We start from the raw sequence: 20300 nt of genomic DNA on the forward strand, positions 1-20300 counted from the left end.
GAATGTTAAATCTTTACATGTCTGTTTTGTATTAGGAAAATGTTGACAGTAGTCTGCCTTATGTTGTGTACCAACAGGTGTAGTTCAGAATTTAGTAATAAACCTAGTTTCCTTTGAGTGCTGATTATAGCCATGAGAAAATAATGGACTCCTTACCATACCTAGAAAAGCACTGAAACACCAAACCAGCTGGCTTTTATTTGCATCTGGACATGCAGTGAAAATCTCAGTTCAAATCCTCCTCTACAGAGCATCTCCACCACCTGGGTGGGGAGCAAGTGTTACCTCTGTGTCCCATTACTGCAAGCATAATTGTGTACCACCCTGCTTTTCCAGGCTGGTGACTGCACACAGGACAGAGTACCTGGTTTTATCTGTCCCCTGCAAGGTGTATTGACCACATTAGCTGGATTGCTGGATGTAGCACAGGAGTTTTTCCATATCCACAGTGTACCACCAGGGTGCTTTCCTAAAATCCAGGTCAGAGGGAGGGTTTGAGTTGTATTTATCACTCTGAAAGTATTTCATACTGTGTGAATATTCAGCTGTAGTTAAATGTGATTTCATTGCCATGCTAGTTCTGTTTTATGCTTCTGTATGTGTTTAATGCTTACTGTGAGTGCAGGGGTTTGGTTCTTGGGAATATGCCAGACTACAAATTGATGACACAACCTCCACAGCTGGCTTACTGCAATGGGTCATGTTTTCTATGGCACACTCTGTTGTAGAAGCTTGGCAGAGCAGAGGATGTTGGTGAATTTGGTGAATATGATCTTAACATATGATAAATAACATAAAATCCCCAGTTCAATTACTGGGGCTGTATATTGGGCCATGGCTTTCCAACAAATGAAATGGTAACAGCAGCCAGTGCTGCAGAACTACTTACAGCTGTTTCTTCCCTCCCTTCCTCCATCTATTTTCACACTCAGTCCAGGGATTTTGTGAGTGCTGTATCAATGACAAAATCTTTCTGTGCACTGGGAAATGTTAGGGAGAGTAAGCAGAGATCACGCACATGTTGAAGTAGCTTCTAAGAGAAAATTGCTGCATTTCTTAGCTTCTCAGCAGTTGCCTCTTTTTATATTCTAGATAGTGCATAGTAGTTAACTTTTGCAGTAACAGCCCCATGTTGGCTTTATTCTGTTAACTTTCTTGCCTTGACATCATTTAAAGACAGCAGGGCCAACGCTGTCTTTCAGGATTACAACTGATGGAGGAGGTCAAGGAAGGATGGAGAAGGTCTGAGAAAGGGAGACGGAGCTGGGCAGACAGAACAGTGGAAAAGGTGCCTGGAGATGAATGGGGAAGAAGGAGAAACAAACAGGGCAAAAGAGAAGGACAGAGAATATAGCAGATGGGAAGAAATGGGCAGAAAGGAATGTAGATGATGTCAGAGAAGAGAGGAGATGGGCAGAGCAGAGGGGCAAAAAATGGCACAAATATTTGGACCAAGGTGAGGTTGGCAGTGGACTGGAGGTGAGCAGAACTGTGTTAGTACAAATTGCAAATCATACCAGGCAATGAAATAGACATAAGCCATTCAAGGCAAAGATAAAAATAATAACCTAGAACCAGTTCAAAGCACAACTACAAATACTAAAAAAATCTACTATGAAGTGACACTCCATGAAGTGGTACTGACTTAAATGGTCCACAAGTAATATTGTGTGAAAGAAAAGGTAAATTGCATACCTTTGGCTTTTTCTTTTCTCACTTCCTTCAGCTGCAGCTTCTCTTGTATATCCTGCATATTATCCTCCTTCAGCAGAATTTCCTGCTTTTGAGACTTGAATTTGGTAACAACTTTCCAACTTGCATCTCATATTTTTTGTGTAGATTACATTTAACAGTCTTCTGCTTTAGAATTTATCTTGCATTCCTCTCATGAATTCAAACAATTCAAAGCAAATGTAAAATAAACTCTGCCTCAGGTAGGTTTCTCACTGAAGTCAGTTTTTTTCCTGATTAAGTAGATACAGACTCTGGTTGATTCTGAAATTCATATTAAGGACATAATTAACTGCTGATAGGGACTAGTAATCTAGGCAAGATCCTAACACTAAAATAAAAAGGAGTTTACACTAAAAAGTAACAGATGTGTTTTGTTCTCATGTTCCAAGACTATGTTTTGGATAAACTGATTTCACCTAGTATCTGAATCCTAAAGTGAAAAATGTCATCATCTACATGTCCAACACAGGAGAGGTTGGGCTGAACTTTTCTATTTCTGTTCTGTCCTGATCTGTAAGGGCTATGCTTTCACTGAAACTGTGGTATTGCAGACAGTGGTTTGGTAGCTCTGGATCATATTTTCAGTAAAATATTCTGCATAATTGCTACAAAGTGTTTGGATATGTTTTCAGTGAACATTTCATGCCAAAACCCATAAAGCACTTAATTCACAGGGTGTGCAGACCCTGGGTACAGAGGCACAGGAGTAACAGAACAAAAGGTAATGGAATATTATTAACAGTGTCAAAGCAGGACCTGCTGCCTGCTCAAGGTGTAGTTCCATTAGATGGTAAATAGCTTAGAGGGCAATGAGAGAACCCTCACAGTTATCTATATATCCATACATAAAGCTTGCACCTGATCATTCTATTGAAATCCTTTTCTCAGCTTAGTCCCTACAAATAAAACCACTTCTAGGCTTCCTCTGGAAAAGGGTATTACATGAAGAATACTCAAGGGAAATACTGCTGCAAATACAACTAGATGAAACTATGATATATTCCTTTCAGTTAATTCTTAATTTGGCAGTTTTGTTGCAGTTTGCTGCTCTACCTTAAACTGCTGCATTAACTTGAATATGTTGTTAGCTTTTTTATTCTCAGTTTTACACGAGTAGCATTTGTTGCTGAGTTTGTAACTTTATACTTTTTGCTGAGTGTTTGCTCTGTGGTGTTGTATTTCTGTCTAAGTTTTTCTGTTTTTTTTCCCTCCTTGTTACATTTCCATTTTTGTCCTCTAGTATTCCTCCAGATGCTCATCAGCTTATTTTAGTTATTATTCTGTTCCTTATGTACACTGTCTAATCAATAACCCTCCTCACTTGCTGCAGGATTCCCAGGTTACTGTGCTTTCAGCTTGAGATGCTGTGTGATGGGATTCTGCCTTGGCTAGTGCACAGCTGCATTTTCTGTGTTTCAGATCATTACACTGACTTTAATTTTGATGTATTTACATTTTACTCACTTGTAGTCTAACTCTTTTCCCTTGATCAGTTAAATTACTATCTGTGCGGTTACATTTGTACTACTGCTGGAAATACTAACTAAAGGCTTATAATGGAAGTGCTATTTACAACTACTGACCTCCAGCTCATTTCTGATTTCACTGTGATGTTGACCTTTTATAGATTGCACTGTTGTAAATCTTTGAAGTGATTTCTCTTGTCATCATATTTCTAGTAATTATGATTTGCATTGCATTAACACCTAGAAGCCTCTCCCACCTTACCCTTGTTGCATAAGATGACCTTTTTTATGCACTAATTCACATATGGGTAACAGAATATGGTTCTTTCTCTAAAGAATTTATGTTAAAATGAAGATGAATGCTTTCCTTTGTTTCCATTCTTTAAATATCAACCTTTAAATTAATGAAATTGCTCATAAAGAATTATTATTCCTAGAAACTATTTTCTTCCTTTTCTAACAAAATCAGAGTATTTTGAACTTTTCTAGGCTTTAAAAATGAATAAATAAGAATAAATAATGTAAAATATTTCAAAGAGGTCATATTTGAGTAAAATTTGCTTGGTGGGCATCAGCATCAAAGAAGGCATTAAATGAAATTTGGTCTGATGTTTCCTCTTATTTCACTTCAATATTGAGCGATACAGAAACAAACTTGCAGCTGATCCTCACACCAAGCAGCATTTGATTCTGTGAGTTTCAAAATTAGTTTTATTTCTACTCTGGTAGCTGTGCTTTGAGAAGGTGATGCTGGTTGGATCACATGCTCATTCTATGCTTTCCCAACGTACATAATGGAGAACAGTTATGAATTCTATTCATAGACTGGCTTAATAAATGAATTTGAGGCAGGTCACTAATTTCTTTAATGATACTATTGCTTAAAAGTCTGTGTAAAGAGCTGGCTGTTGACTCTTAATGACAGAGGATGCTCACAGATAATGGAATCACCTGCATCTTCATATCTGGTTGCAGGCTGATCTCTCATATGTTTTTCTGAGGCCTTAATTTTTTTTGTTTAGATAAGTCTAGGTAGGCAGACTAACCAGTTGCTTTTGGTTCTTGCCAAATTCTTAGCTAACGTGCCAATATTTTGAAGATTGAATTATGTTTCTATTTTCATTGAGAAAGTTGTAAAGTACCTGGGAATAGCCAAAGGTTTTTTGCTTTGAACTTCCTTTTTATTCCCTTAAGTGCTCTTTTTACTTCCCTTAAATGGTCTTGTTTATTTGTTGAGTGTGTGTTGGACAGCTTCTCTGCTCCTTAATTGCCTTTCCTAAGCAATCTCAAATGTTTGTATTACATCCTTTTCCTTGTGCACTAATTGCAGTAAACCAGTCTTTTTCACTTAATTTGAAAGTATTCTCATACCATGATCAATCTTACCTGAGCAGGTTTGTTTTGTCTTAAAGAATACTTTGTATAAATATAAATCCTTTAATGTATAAAGTAGGGTTTCTTTATTTTTCCATGGTATAAAGAAGTGATAGGTCTGGAACAGCCAGTTAATTCTGAACTGCACCTACTGATGTGCAGCATAATATTACTACAGACAGAGTAGTAATATTCTCTTAAGGGAAGTCTTGTGATGTTCTGCATAGTGTGCAGTGTTTGCAGGAAGCTGAACTAATCCCCTCTTTTGGAAGTATTAGTGTTTCTCAAATATCAGTAAATGCCTAGTCTCTAGGTAGCTTTTCTGAACACATGTGGGCATTTTGCTGATTTTATCTGTGTGTTAGGCTGTGGAGGACAAAAGAGTAATGAATTTTTCAAGCATTATAGAACCTTACACAAGCTATCTTGGCCACTGTTCTTCAGGAAGGAGCAATATGGAAGGGAAGGTGTTTTAAGTGATGGCTCTCAGGTGACATACCCCAGTCATTGGCTGAGTACAGACCCAAGGTCTCCTAATTCTGAATCTCTTGATTTAACCACTAGGTATTGCACTATTCCTGACAAAGCATCACTCTGTTAGTGAGGGGATAAAGTGCTACTAATACATCAAATCTTATCAAATGACTTTAAAGTTATCTTGGCTTTCTTTTCACCAGGGTTTGCTGTAAATCTTTTCTACTGGGGAGTAGCAGGACTTGTGTCCTTGCTAAAAGGAGAAGATTGATTTACTGTATTCATATGGAACCAGCAGATTCCTATGAGTGTGCAGTAATGAATTGGCCTATCCATAAGTTTTTTCCCCATGCAACACTTTGGGAGACCTTAAAGCCTGGAATATGTTACAGAAATGCATTTGATGGAAACTTATAAATGTGTGTCTTCTGCATAGAATAACAGCATAACATATCTTTTAGTATGAGCAGTATTTTTATTCTTCAAATAATCTAATTGATTGTTCATTGGGCTCAGTCAGCCAAAAGTGGAGGGAAACTTTGTACAGACATCATTAGTTTTTCTCCATTTAAAGATTAATCATGAAGAGCTCTGGCTCTTTAATTCTGTAATTTGTATATTTAATGGGCTGCTGCAGAATCTATGACAGTAATTAGCATAGCCCGAAAACTCATTAATACGCAACAACATGATTAATGCAGCATTAATGCAAACATGACTGAAGTTATTTGGGTTATGTAGTAAGAAGATTAAAGCTAAAATGTCCTGTTTGTTTTACCAGTAGTGGGTATAATGGGGTAGCAAGCAAAATAAGAAAAAACAGGTATCAAATTAGTCATTTTAGTGTAAAAGAAACACTCAGATCTCATCAAGAGGATTTGGGGTCTTGCTTGACATTTGGTTTCCAGAAAAAGTGTTGTATGTTTTCTCCTTTCATTCGCTCACCATACTCTGTGTTTATGCTTGCTCAACATTTTCGTTTGATTTAGCTTTTTTGGAAGTTTGATGTATTAAGAATACCTAAAAAAATTCTTCATGTTAAGTCATTCTGAATAAAGTTAGACTTTTTCAACATAAAGGGCTTTTGTACAGTCTAATTTAGAAACAATTAATTTTTAGCTTCTCTTGGTTTTACTGTGATCACAAAGGAAAAGGGGGTCCAATTACAGTTTGGGAAAAATTTTTGAGAACTTTCTGTATGTGGGTTTATACAAATTTATATATGTGTGTGTACATATGATATGTACATATGTATGTGACTTTTAAATATATATTTTCTATTTCTAATAAAAAACTTAGGCAGCTTAAAAATGAAAAGGACTCACGTCATTAATGGAATTACTAACTTAGTGTAATGATAGTGATGATGAGCTTTGAAAATGTTTTTAGACGAATTAAGGTAACAGTAAAAATGAAGCCTGATCCTGTATGAAAAACAACAACAGGTCTTGGCCAGCTTTGGGAAGAAGACTTTCTATCTTCTTCTCTCAATAAAATCCAGGAAGACAGGCCATTACAAAGTTTGCATAAGTCCTTGTATTCAGCAGAGAAAGTATGTCCAGAGAAACCTCCTCTGAATTTCTTTTCTTCCAATTCCACTATCCATTAAGTGAAACTGCTTTGAAAACTGATTCATTTTTGTTAAGTCTTCCTTCTAATTTTTTTCCTACAGCTGCGTTTTCATATATATATATATATATATATATATATATGTATATAAATTAAATCTCTTTTAGCTATTCTGAAGACATGAGGTGTTGCTCTCACAGAGAGAATAGCAACAAAATGCTATGGAGATATATAGCAACTCAGACTTTTACTCTCCGTCTCTTCCCTCCCCAGTTAAAAACAAATTTTGGTTTATAATTTCTGTGAGAAAATGTATTTTGATTTGGTAAGAGCATTTGTACACAGTCTTAATGTTAAATAAACACTTCAGTTTTGTCATCCTGAAGGGACTGCTGAGAGCCTAATGCTGTAGTCAAAATTTTATATACAATTTCTATTCATTTTCGCTGTCATTATGCACAAATAAGGCTCTCAGTGAGCATAAAGTGATCACTTTCTTTGCCAACAATTTTCTGTTCATTGGAATGTGCAATTATATAATTATTGAAACAGTTTCCTATAACAATATAAGTAGAATGGAAATGCAAATTATGTTTCTAAAATTGTGCAATTTTGGGAAAATTCACTGGAAATGGATGTGCTTCACAGATTATACAAAACTCATTTCTGAAATTGCTTTTTTTTTTCAAGGTATTTGGCAGATTATTTTCTTTTTTATTTTTCCAATTGTAATGTATGCTCTTTTCCATTTATTTTCTTCCTAAGTTTACAAGGAAATTATCCATAATGTGCTGACGTATTTTTCCTGTTATTATCTATCTTGAGCATATGGATTAAAATTTGATGTATTTATGAAAATTAAGTTATAACTAGTCTAGTAATTATGAAAATTAAGTAAAAACTTAAAAGTGATCACTGACAAGGTTGGAAATATATTTATTTGACTGTTCTTAGTGCTTTTGGGTAGAGTTGTTCATGTGGTTATTTGTAAGTTTCAGTGAAGGGTCTTGAGACTTTTGAGATTGTAGATTATGTATGTTTAATGACTATAATAACTTAAACTTTTTATCTATTTTCATCTATGTACATCAAGTTTTAGAGAAAGGTGCTTTACAGGTGTTTTTTGCTGAATGGTTGGGACAAAATTAATTTTTAAATAGGTGACTTTCCTGAAATCTCTAGCTGTTATTGCAAAAGATAATTTCAATTGTCTTGCCTCCCTGCCTACATTCTCCCCTCTACTCTTCCCCAAAAAGTCAAAAGACAATTTTTTGAGGACTCTAAACATTTTTTATTTTGAAATGTTTTTGACTTTTTTAAAATATATATATATATTTTTTTTTTTTAGGAAAACTAAACTCTGTTCAGTTCATTTGGAAAGATACGTTACAACAAGTTTTTACCCTCTATATTCTGGGTGGGTGGTTTCTTGGTCAAATAAAACCTATGTTAAACTTTTTTATTTTGTGAGAAAAACGGTTTTTGCATTAGTCAGAAATAAATTTTATTGCTGTAATAATTATAAATTATCAGTATATGTTATGCTAATATAGGAGCTGCTCTAATTTATTATTTTCCTGTTGACTGCCAACTGCTTCTTCTAAACTCAAAATAATCCCATGTGCTCTGTAAACTTGCCAGAAATGCAGTCAGCATCTCAAGAGCCCATTTCTGCCTCTTAAATATACTTTTGTGCTGGTTTTGTAAATCATATTGAAATGTGCTAGAAGAATCTGAATCCAGGTAGTCTGAATCTGAAATGCTGCTGGATTTCTGAGCCTTGCTAAACTTACATGAGAGAAGCAAAGAGGGGGAAGAAAAATCTCACCATATGTATTTTCTTTATTGGACAAAAACCTGTGGTCTGGCACATCAAAAATGAGAGTAATATTATATAATTTTAGTTGTAATGTCAGCCTGTTCCTGAAAGGCACTCTCAAAGCTGTGTCCCTCTCAGGGTTACGTGCTGAGGTTGCATCTCAGTTGAATGCCTTTGAAAATGCCTGCATTGGTCGTGTTTCACAGCCTCATTCCCATTCTAACCTGGATGTGCCATCTTTGAAACTAGGACAGAAATCCAGTCCCAATCTGCTGCTGCATAAATTGAAAGTGTGTAGATCCTGACAGAAGGTTAGTCTGCGCTAATGCAATTTGGAATACTTGAAAACACTAATGCTAATAATTACTAATTTATTTTACTTGTCCTTTTTATTACTTTGTAGTCTTCTTTTCATCTTTTATGTTCACTATATACAATGCTTGTATTATTTTTTTGTACAGCACCATTGTAATTAAAAGAATTCAATTACAGAAATTAAACAAATTTCTTTATTTATAATTAAAGGAATTCTGACAGCTTCTCCAATTGCAACTATAATTTGAAAAGGAGATAAAGAATTTATTTGAATGACATACATTAATATTTAATTTGTAGTAGAATTTCCTGTTGGTTTTTATCCCAGAAATGATAACAGGTTCTTGTGGAACAATAATTTGTGTCACACAAGCAGGCATGTTAGGTGAATTCTTGAGTTACAGTTCAAGATTCAGTTGGTTCAAAGTACCTTCCTACTATGCCCCACAGATGGTCATGTTTTCCATCCAAGATTTAGTAGCATGAGTAGTGTGGCTGAGATGCAGTTTCTGTATATGACAAATTACAGAAGTAATTGTAATGTCACCACTTTATTTATGTTTCTATTTATATGTTATATTTAACATTGAAATTAAGATTTTATACCTGCATACTGAAATAATAGGCACGAGTGAGAAACTTGAAAAATGTCTCACCCTCCCCCTAGGTATGAAAAAAAAAAAAGAAAAATTTTTTTGTAATACAATGTGGTTTTCAAGTTCTGTGAAACTTCTCATATGTTGGAAGGAAAGATTTCTCTGTCCAAATTAAGTAAATCCATTTCCAGTGTTCGGTGCCACTAAGAGAGAAAAATGACTTGTGTGTAGTTGCTACAAGTCTGGATGGGCTTCTGGATATGCTTTGTGTCACATTAATTACTATGTTCTTGTGAAAAATATTAATTTCACAAGTTTTTTATCATGCAGTGAAAATATTGTCTGTGGAGCAGGAGTTTTCTTAATAGTTGGTTTCTCTCTTGTAGTCTCTTCTACAAACATGAGAAATTATTAATATTGAACTTCCTTATCTCATGAGAAATTCCAAAGATCATTGAACTTCAAGGGATGGAGTCCATTTTCTCAGTTCTTTAATAGGTGACCAATGAATTTAGAAGAAAATAACAGTTCGTGACTCATCAATAATTTCTATAATGCTGTAGCTACTCTACAAGCAGGACTCTTCAATATCCAAAGTAAAAGAAGGCTTCTGCATAACAATTGAAAACTTCTGTAATTACTGCAATTTTACTGCTATGCACAATTTAATTTATAGGTTCTAACACAATGTTATACAAGAATGGTGTTTTTGTAGAAACTCAATTATTTTGTTTGTGTTTGTCCTTCTGCATTAGGTGTGAGGAAGGATCCTCTGATCTTCAGAAATGTCTTTTGGCAGCTTCAGAAAAATACTGGCAGTTTGTTAAATTAGCTGTGCTCCCCACTGCTGGGATTAGAGGCCATCAGTCTCAGCCTCTCCAGCAGATACTGCAGTGGAAGTACCTGGAGCCTCACAGTATTGCAAGTGCTCATTTCTGAGCTGGGCAAAGTTGTGTTTTTCCTTAACTAGGAGCACTGTTGGTTGAGTTTTTTTTGTGTGCAGGGGGCTACTTGTGTGCAACTGCTTTTTGCAGGTGTTTTAATAGCAGGACTGATTTTCATTGCTTTGCAAATGTTTTTGTCTGCGATTGCATCATGTGATTTACATGAAAACATTGTATGCAATTAGGTAGAAAGGCCAAAGGATATTCCTTTCAGGTACAGGTAATTAACAAGCATAATCTAATATGAATGTGTGTCAGAATTATAAGTTTTATTTTTTAATATAGGTGCTGTCTACAATAAAAAACTTTAGTCATTTATTGTTTGTTGCCTGACATAAAATAGGGAAAATATTGGATAGTTTGATAGAGTTGGGTAAAGCCCAGTAACATACCTTGTTCTGTAAAAGCACCTTTCACAGAAATGTCATGGAAGTGTATAGGATAGGTGGGTGTTGCTACTACTGTCTTTATATTTCCCTTTGCAAAAAATGGTGCAGGAAAGGCATGGCTCTACCATATACTCAGAGATTTTATCAGAAACTAAATGGAGGACTATTGATAATGATCTAGAAAGTTCTTAACGAAGCTCAGTTCATCCATTACTCCTTTGGTTATTTCCAATTTTTGTTGGAAAACTACTTATTTTCCAGGTGTTCTTTGTGCACTTAGATATGATGTTTATAAAAGAATATTTATACAAATATGAACACATACATATATCTTTTGGAACCAAAAGCCTACTATTCTTCATACAAATCCTTGTATGCAGAAACCCCATTTCTGCTTTACCTATAGGAATGTTAAGTGACAAGTGAAAAATCCACATGTGAAACATCAACTGTTAGAATACAATGCTAATCTGAATTATATTTTCCTAAGAAAGAAGTTATTGAACAACAGTAGTCACAATTGCATGTCTTTTTCTACATGTGAATAAGGACTCACAGAAATTTCTCTCAAGAACTGCCTCAGTCTGGATTAGTAAAATTTCTCCTGCAATGTCTAGCAAGGATTTTAGGTGAACAGAACTTCCATTATTTGCTTTGCAATGTTGCTGCTATTTTTAAAATTATATATTATTTGTAAATTTTGTTATAACCTACAAGAACCATTTTTGGTGTTAACCATCTCCTTTCTTTTTTCTAACCAGGTATTAAAGTGAAATTTAGAACTCAGGAGCCTGATGGTTTGATTTTTTTCTCTGCATCACCTGGCAATCAGGAGGAGTATATTGCACTGCAGCTGAGGAGTGGGCGTCCTTACTTTCTTTTTGATCCACAGGTACAAAAAAAGTCAGGATCCTATAAAAATAACATATCGTTTGCCTTTGTACTTTTTACATGCTTATCCTTGGTTGGGGTTTTTTTTAGGTGGTTGTTTGTTTGTTTTTAAATTTAATTGATACAAGTTAACTTGCTTCTCAGAAATCTTAGGTAACTAGAGATTTTGAGGAGATAAAAACTAAATCTTTGCACTTTTTTTTTTATGCCACAATATAAGACTTTTTTTTTTTTTTAATTTTATGAGTTGGGTTTTTTGTCAATGCCACTAAACAGCACTACAACTTAAACTACCAAGATTTCAAAGTTGTGCAAAACTAAGTTTAGAATTAGTTAGTAAATTTATATAATGTTAGTCAATTATTTTTAAGCCTCCTATCTTGAGACTGTTTTCCTATAGAGATCAGCATGTCAACATTATGCAAAAACATAAATAATGAGGGAAGAAGCAACATAATCAAAAATAAGGCCACAATGCCTTGCATTTCTGTTTGGGTATTTTATGTTTTCTGTGCACCCCACAACTGGATCTCCTCATGGAATTAAAAACATTGTGGCCTTAGTTATATTTCATAAACATGCAAGAAACTGTAAATAATTATCAGATTTTATCACCCACTGTTAACCTTTCCTCCTCAGCTCTGCCACAGTCACTCTCTGACCATATGGAGGTGTTGTGCATTAGTGAAAATCCCCTTAAGCTTTGGAGCACCTAGAGAAGAAGCAAGGTGCTGCATAGCGGCTGGCTTGCATGTGATCCCCATGCTAGAAAATATTAAATTTGCTTCTAAGCCTGAGATAATACATTTTAATTCTACAGCATTTACATACAGGCTTTGTCTTCTTATGTACTTCAGATTTTGGGACCCAGCTTAATGTTGTTAATATCGTCCTCATAAACATTTTAATAGGGACTAGTTCTGTTTTTGCTCTCTTACACCTATACCTTCTTTTAACTAAATGTTTTATTTCCTTTTCAAGATCTTCTGAGGTTTACTTAGATTTTTTGTTGTTGTTTGAGGGTTAATTGGAGTAGATGTCTTTCAACTGACATTTTAATGCTTCAAATAATATTCCTAGTCCTTCTTGCAGGTTTGCTTCTTCTAAAGTGGCTTTATGTCAGTTTGTTTAGATCATTCCCTAGAAGATATTTTATTTGTTTGGATCCACAGTATCTGGGAAACAGGAAGGGGAAGAGATGGAAGAGTGGCTGCTTTGGGGCTTTAATTTTCCCCCAGCTTTTATACCTGTGTTTTAACTGTAAAAAAACCCATCAGGTCTCATATTCAGTCCTCTGAGTGTCTCAGTTCATGTAATATTTTCAACAGTTACTGTCTTGAATTTTAACAGATTGCGTGTTTATGAATGTATCTCTGTTTATATTTTTGTTTCATTTAAATCAGGCAACTGTTCCATGCTGATTTTTAGGATCATTACTTCAATAGTGTTTCCTCTTATAAAATAGGCAATGGTGCTGAGTACTTCAATTCCTGTTTAGAGAAAAAAAAAAAAAGCTGTCATTCATGGCACCCAGGAACAGTGTAGGTCTTAACAGTTGATTTACTATCTTGAAAGCTAATGCTTTCTAATTTTGCATTAATAATGTGGAAGTGATTCCTGTACATTCTCAGATTCTCAGAAGTAGGGTACAGTGACCTACATCAAAGTGTTTTGTGTAGAAAACTTTTCAAAATATTTTACCTCTGAAAATTCAGTTATCAAAAATTTTCAGTCTTCTGTATCCCTAATATGCTGTGCTACCTTACTGTCATTATCTTTCTTTGTTTTTTGTCAGAGTTTGTTTCTGTTTTCTTTTTGCCATGATTTGCTATTCCTTTCCTGCAGTATCAGATATGCTGTACTGTAGCAGCATTTCTTCATCTTTTATTTGTGCATCGCAGTCTGCATTAGTGTGGAAATGCTTTAATTACTTCTTATTGACATCATGTGGTGTCTTAGCCAGGTTATAGGCATTGTTGTCTCTAATTAAAGTCATGGCATATACAGTAAACATTTATGGCCCTTCCTTTGTGCTCTACTCTGAGAAATTGCAAACGCTCTTTTTGATGACAATTGTGTCTCTGCAGCTTTTTATCTGTAGCAGTGTGGTGTAATATTCTGTGCTCCCTTCCAGCTGTGACCTGTGGCAGGTTAATTATTTGTACCCTCAGTCCCTTTCGGGATGCTGGGCTGTATCTGTGCTCGTGATCAGCCGCGCGTTCTCTCTTTGTTGTGTCTGCTCTGGGGACAGTCCTGCCAAGTCCTCCTGGTGGGGAGCCTTCAGCAGCCGCGCTTCTTCCTTCGCTAAGTGTTAATTTCAAATCCTTTTCTTCATGTCCATTCATACTTCTCTGAGCTCCATGTACACCCATTCATCTGGCTATTGTCTGACCATTCCTTTTTGTCTTCCTTTTTGTACTGTGCAACTGCTCTTTTCTCCTTCCTAATTGTTTTACTGCCGTTCTTTGTGGGTTTCTACTCATGGTCCAGGAAGCATGAGTTTTGTTTGCAAACAGATGTCTTCCTTAGTCTTTTTGGAACAGTCAAATTTTTACATAGACCTTCCTCCAAACTCAGTGTCTGTAAACCTTTAGTTGTCTGTAGATTTTTTTCTTATCATGACATCTTTACATCTACACCTTAATTACACAATCAGCTCCAGCTAAGTTTATGGTTATCTTGCAGTGGCTACAGGTAATTTCTTTTTTTCCAGGGAAGCACTGAATATTTTATACCAAGTGAAATCAGTTACAGTGGAATTATAAGCCCAACATGAAGCACCTTTTTTCCTAAGTGATTAGGAAAATCTGAGGATAGACTGAGATTCTTCTCACAGAATGGAGGGAATTGTATCCAGCTCTTCCATTTTAGATGATTTACTAAATTTTACAGCAAAAAGGAGGAGCACCAGATACTTTCTTTGTGTATGTTGCCTTGTTTGTTATTCTTGTCATGGAGAGGCCAAAGTATTAGGCACAGTCTGAGGGTGAGGTTGTTATTCCACAAAATAAAAGGAAGGAAGATGGACAATACCTGGCTACGTGTCCCAGCTAGATCTTCCTCCTTGGCACTGGCAAAACTTCAGTACTTGTTCACCTTCTTCGTAGTAGGAGTAAGCATTAAAAGAACTTGACTGGGAAAACTGTTGCATTCAAACTTTGGCACCTGAGACAGTATCTCTGAAGATTAATATTTGTGATGTTTCTCTGTATTTTCAATGTAAACATCAACATGACAGAATAATTTTTATTTACTCAGTTATTACTGACAGGAACCAAATATTAAGACTTATTGTATGGCATAGCAAAATAATCCAGATTTCAAAGTATGTGATTTCCAAAATTCATGACAAGCCATTTTGCAACAGGCTGCTTGAACGTGATCCCAGAGTGACTCCGGTAGTTCTGGAAAAAGTGTAAAGAGGCCTCTCCAGTGCAGCACATGCTGAACCTTGAACACTTTTTTTTGTCTTCTGCCTTCCTTCCCCCAAAAATTAAGCACAGGCTAGCACATACGCTTGTGTGGTCCCAGATTGAATAGGTTACAAAGAAATGTGGTTTCTGATGTATAAAACTGTTAATGCTCTAGACTGTTGCCAAACATAATATGAAGAACCACTTATTCAGGCACCTGATCTTTAAAATGCAGCATCGTTTGTAACAATTTTAACACTAACTAAGTACACTTTGATGAGACAGCATTTAATAAAATGCTCATTAATTTCATCATTAGCAAGGGTATGCTAAGAAGTAAGCCAGTTTCTTATGTCACGCCCAATTAGCATCCCATGCTAGTAATCCCATTAGTATTGTTGAATTCACTAATGGAAAAACTAATGGGCATGCTACCAGGGCACATTAATTGGGCATGACACCAGTTCTGGTTTTAATTATTAAACTACGATAATGAAATGTGTGTGTTTGTAAAATATTAAAATGTTGAAATAGGAGAGAAGACAATAAAAAATTGTATATGAAAAAGTGCCATTAGTATGTAAGGATATATAGCTTTGTATTCTTATTATGGGGCAGAGGATTGCTCCAAACCTCTCAGTACCAGAACGATGGCTGAATGGAGCTGGAAACATGTTGTAAATATTCACAGGAAATAATTTTTTCTTCAACTGTGTACATATGTGCACATCACATATGTATTTTGATGCATAGGATACACAGTAACAGTCCCCAATGCCAAATGTAAAATGTATTCTGGGTTCATAAGTCTATGTGCCAAAATGCAATTTCTAATGGATGAATATTACTAAAGGCAGAATACTAAATTTTAATAAGAGGATTTTGGTATTAATCAAAATAGGTGGTTGTTTCTATCAACAGCATTTCTCCATGTGCGTAATTCTAGGATTCTTGGACCAAAAATAATAATGAAAGATCTAGAAAAAAAATGCTAAACTGTCTGGCTTGCTGCTGCAAAGTTACAAGCTGGACTCCCAAATTACAAGAAACCAAATTTTTCATTTATATACTTTCGGAAATTGGTTTTTGAAGCCATAAAGTAACTGCAGTGGTTGAGATTATAGCACAGTATATATAAAGTGCTATAATATATAAATAAACATATATAAAGTGCTATAATATATAAAGAAACCGATACAAAAAAACCATTTTTCTATCAGTAGTTGCCTGCTCTATAGAACAATTCTCTGTTATGAATTCAGCAGAATAATGTTGAGTTCCCAGATAGTTTAAGAACGATATAAAGTCCTGAGGCAATCTTATAGGAATTATTAATTAAAGTTAGATGATTAATTGGATATAAATATCAAGAAAATTCTTGAACTATATTAATTTTGGTTTTATTATGTCATTATATTAATTTATGTTATGATATTTTGTTTGGTTCTTTGCATTCTTGAGATTTAGTTTGGTAACTGCATCTATTAAATTCCTCTTACTCAGCAATTCAGAAAAGATTTCTCTGTATATGTAATAGATGTCCTTAAATTTACCCCTTCATGTAGTATCTTTGTTTTATTAAAATCAGGTAAAAATTCCCCTTAAATTTAAATACCTTTTTACAAGCATCCCTTGTATCATAAAAGCAACCTCAATAATTAACTTTTAGGGTTTTTCTTGTTTAGTTTGGCTTGCTTATTTGGTTGTTTTTTTTCTGTTTGAGGTTTTGTTTTGAGGGTGTTTTTTCTTTGTTTTGTTTTCCTGAATCTCTTGGTATGACCTTTTACGCCCATAAATGTATGATACTTTCTCATCTAGAAATTTTAGTCCTTTTGGTACCAGGTTAACATGGACAGAACATGCATCTGCCGTGCTACACATGCACCCCTTTTTTGGATCCCTTCATGTGGACAGGTGCTGCAATTAACAATCCTGAGATGCAGCTGCTCTCCATGGATGGCACATTGAACCATGGCCATCAAACTTCATAGCCACAGCAATCCTTGAAGTAGTTAAATAGAGACATAATAAGAAAAAAGGATAAAAAGTAAAAAATTTGAGTGATGTGACCCTCAATAATTTGTGCCTCATCCTTGTCTTTATCAAGGAAACTACACAGAATTTTCTATTTTTAATAGACATGTAACTGGGTGCATGATCCTTCATTTATTATTTGAAAAGGTTAAATTTAGTGGTTAAATTTAGAAGGTTAAATAAGGCCTAAACATCATTCAGCAGTCCAAAGGAAGTTAAACATAGGACTGTTGTCTTTATTTTTAGATGTTATATGCTATAGATTGTCATAAAAGAGTAAGATATTCTAAACATTACCTTCAAAATATTCTAAATCAAATTCTTCTGTTACTAAAAAGGGATCTGCAGTAGCAGTCACTCCAACTAATGATGGTGGAAAAGTGTATAATGATAACAGTTGGCATCAAGTTATTGCTACAAGAATTCAAGCTCTGGGAAACATCACAGTGGATGGGCAGTACACAGGTAATAAATTAATTTAAATAACTTTGGTATTACTAAGGGTATTGCTCACTTGCTTTTTCACTACCTCTGTTCACCCATACAGAAAAAAAATCACTTAGTTTTCTGACTGTTTTATCCTTACTGGTTTGTCTGTTCATCTGAGGGATGTCTCCACTGTGAATCTTTGATAATTGTATACCAAGTCTCTTTCTGTGCTTGTGAATCTGTAATTGTGTTAATCTCCTGTTATAAAATAGAGCTGTAAATATTTCCTGGATATGTATTAGGAAAGTCTTAAACTATTGTGTCACATTATTAGCCTCTTTATAAAATACCCATATTTTGTTATTGAGTTGAAAATCTGTTGAAAGCATTGAATATGTGAATAATATATTATTTTGTTCAGGTTCTTCCTTAGCAACTAGTGGCAGTACCATTATTGGAGAGAACACAGGAGTTTTTGTTGGAGGACTTCCACAGGGTTATACTATTGTAAGAAAGGATGAAGGTATGTATGATAAACAAGTCTAAGTACAGTTTCTAAAATTTTATCTTTTGGGGTAGACCAAAATGTCTATATAGCTGATTTCATCAGCATTAAAACAGCTCATGAGGTCTGTGTACATTTTAATAGATTTTGTACACAGAACTGGTATGAGTGTGAAACTTATGGGTGTGTTTTACATACAGTTTCACAAATTCATTCCAAAATACCAATGTAAATGGTTTGCATTAGCTTAAGCACATGGTTATGCATCCCAGTTTGATGGAGGGATACAACATGCTGGCCTTTTTTAGTGTGAGTTTGTATTCTTCAGAAGTTGTTGCACTGAGCTCAGAGATGTATGAATATACCTGTATTTTACAGATACAGAATTTGTGAGGAGCTGGATCATATCTGACTTCTCAAAGAATCAATAAACATAAGTTTTCATACATTAAGTTAGTATATATGCCCAGTGTGTAAACTGATGATGACCAAGATGACTGTCTATATCACATATGCAGTCAACTGCTCTCAGTGACTTCATATCCAGAATTTTGTTTTTTTCTTATTAATCTGAAATCCAAATTCTTTATTAAGTTTGTGTGTCCGCCTCTGACATGAAATCTAGTTGACTTGATATGGGGTGCACTAGAGTTCAACTTCCTCTTTCCTTCTTTATTTCACTGCACTAAAACCAGAAATACATGCATCTGTTCTTCTAAAGCATTGGTTCACAAAGTAATCCAGAATGCCTCTTTCAAAAACTCTAGCTATATATTCAAAATTAGACTGAATATAAATACCATTTGAGAGAAAAATACCTATAAAAACAGATTCAAATTTTTGCCCGCTGTAATAAAGAAGGGGTAGCAGCTATGTGTCATTGATTTTGGTTTTTCCTTTTATACAAAAAGGGAAAGAAATACTTCCTGATGAAGCTTCTAAACATGTATTTCTCTGCCTCAACTGTTGCAACACTATTGCTTCCTACTCAGCATATTTGTGCCTTTCTTCAGAATTACTGTTTTGTTTATAGAAAACTTTTTTGATCTTCACAGAGTAAATTTATGCTGTTGATTTGAAAGTACCTGTATGCAAAAAGCTCAAAAAGTTTAATATTTTTCAGCTATGTAACAGTAGGTGCTTTAGTGATTAGGCCCACTTTATGAACAGATTGGTGGCTGGTTTTCTGTGCACACATGGATGTACATGATAGAGACAGCATGTAGAAAACATAAAAATTAATTCCTGTGTTTAGTTGCAGGTGTTTGACTAAAAAAATTATTTTCCTTTTCACAGGTATGAAGAGGATAGTCCAGAAAGGATTTGTGGGCTGTCTCAGTGACATATTTTTGAAAAAAGTGCATACTCCCTATGAGAACTGGGAATCTTTGAATTGGGAGAATGCTGAAGAACGAAACAATGTCTACCATGTTTGGGAAGGTTGCCCCATTGGACTCTCAAAAGGAGCACATTTTCTTGGCAGAGGTAGTTTGCTGTGCTATTGCTGTATCCAAATATGTTCTTGAGACAGAGAAGGTGGTTGTGTCAAAAGTGTTGCAGTGATCTGCTTTTCAAGGCAGCTTCAGCTATATAGGATTATTTCTGTTTAAAATTGTGTCGCTTGGTTGACAGAAGGTTGCTGCATGGAAGAGGAATTATAGATAGTGCTTCTGTAACTATATGCAGATTGGATGTGTGCCTGAAAGGTGAATTTTCACTTTTATAGGGACGTAAAAGATGCTTATCAAAAAAAAAACCCAAAACAAAACAAAAAAATAGGTAAAAAATTTTAGGGTATTTTACTGGTTTGGTTTCTTGCAGTATATTATTGATAACTGTCCTCAAAGCCGAATGATAAAGTTGTGAACTATAATTTTGAAGTTTGAGTTCTTCATGTCAGAGTATAAAGTAGCACCTAGATTTTTACTTTTGATTTCTTGAACCAGTTTACTTATTCGATTAACTTATGTGTGCATTCACCTTCTTTCAAGGGTTCCTGGAGCTTCACTCAGGTGTTTTCAGTGGTGGACTGGAATTTGAGATCTCATTCAAATTCAGAACAGATCAACTGAATGGGTTGCTTTTATTTGTTTACAATAAAGATGGCCCAGATTACCTTGCAGTAAGTTCAAAAATACAATTAATTCTATTCAGACATGACCTGTAAGTTTTCTCCACAAAAACAAAACTAGCACTGAAAGAAATTTCAAACCATAAGTTATTTTCATGTCTTACAGTTTTGAAATGCTTTGCACAGCACATTATAATGGAGCAAAAAAACTTGAACAGATGCTATGTGTTAAGTTACTATTGTTACTTATGTCATAAATAAGAAAGGCATCTATGTA

At 34.9% G+C, this 20300-nt stretch overlaps 1 protein-coding gene across 1 annotated transcript in view; it reads left to right on the forward strand.

The window, feature by feature from the left end:
• The window catches only part of USH2A (usherin), a 373252-nt gene that overhangs the window by 116195 nt on the left and 236757 nt on the right, over positions 1 to 20300 (forward strand). The window contains exons 21-25 of the mRNA XM_031504249.2: positions 11442 to 11572; positions 17357 to 17483; positions 17869 to 17970; positions 19249 to 19437; positions 19944 to 20074. Coding sequence (XP_031360109.2) covers positions 11442 to 11572; positions 17357 to 17483; positions 17869 to 17970; positions 19249 to 19437; positions 19944 to 20074 — 680 coding nt within the window. The remainder of the gene's footprint in view (positions 1 to 11441; positions 11573 to 17356; positions 17484 to 17868; positions 17971 to 19248; positions 19438 to 19943; positions 20075 to 20300) is intronic.

The sequence above is a fragment of the Lonchura striata genome, chromosome 3 (assembly GCF_046129695.1).
Source record: "Lonchura striata isolate bLonStr1 chromosome 3, bLonStr1.mat, whole genome shotgun sequence".
In the NCBI taxonomy this organism is placed as follows: Eukaryota; Metazoa; Chordata; class Aves; order Passeriformes; family Estrildidae; genus Lonchura; species Lonchura striata.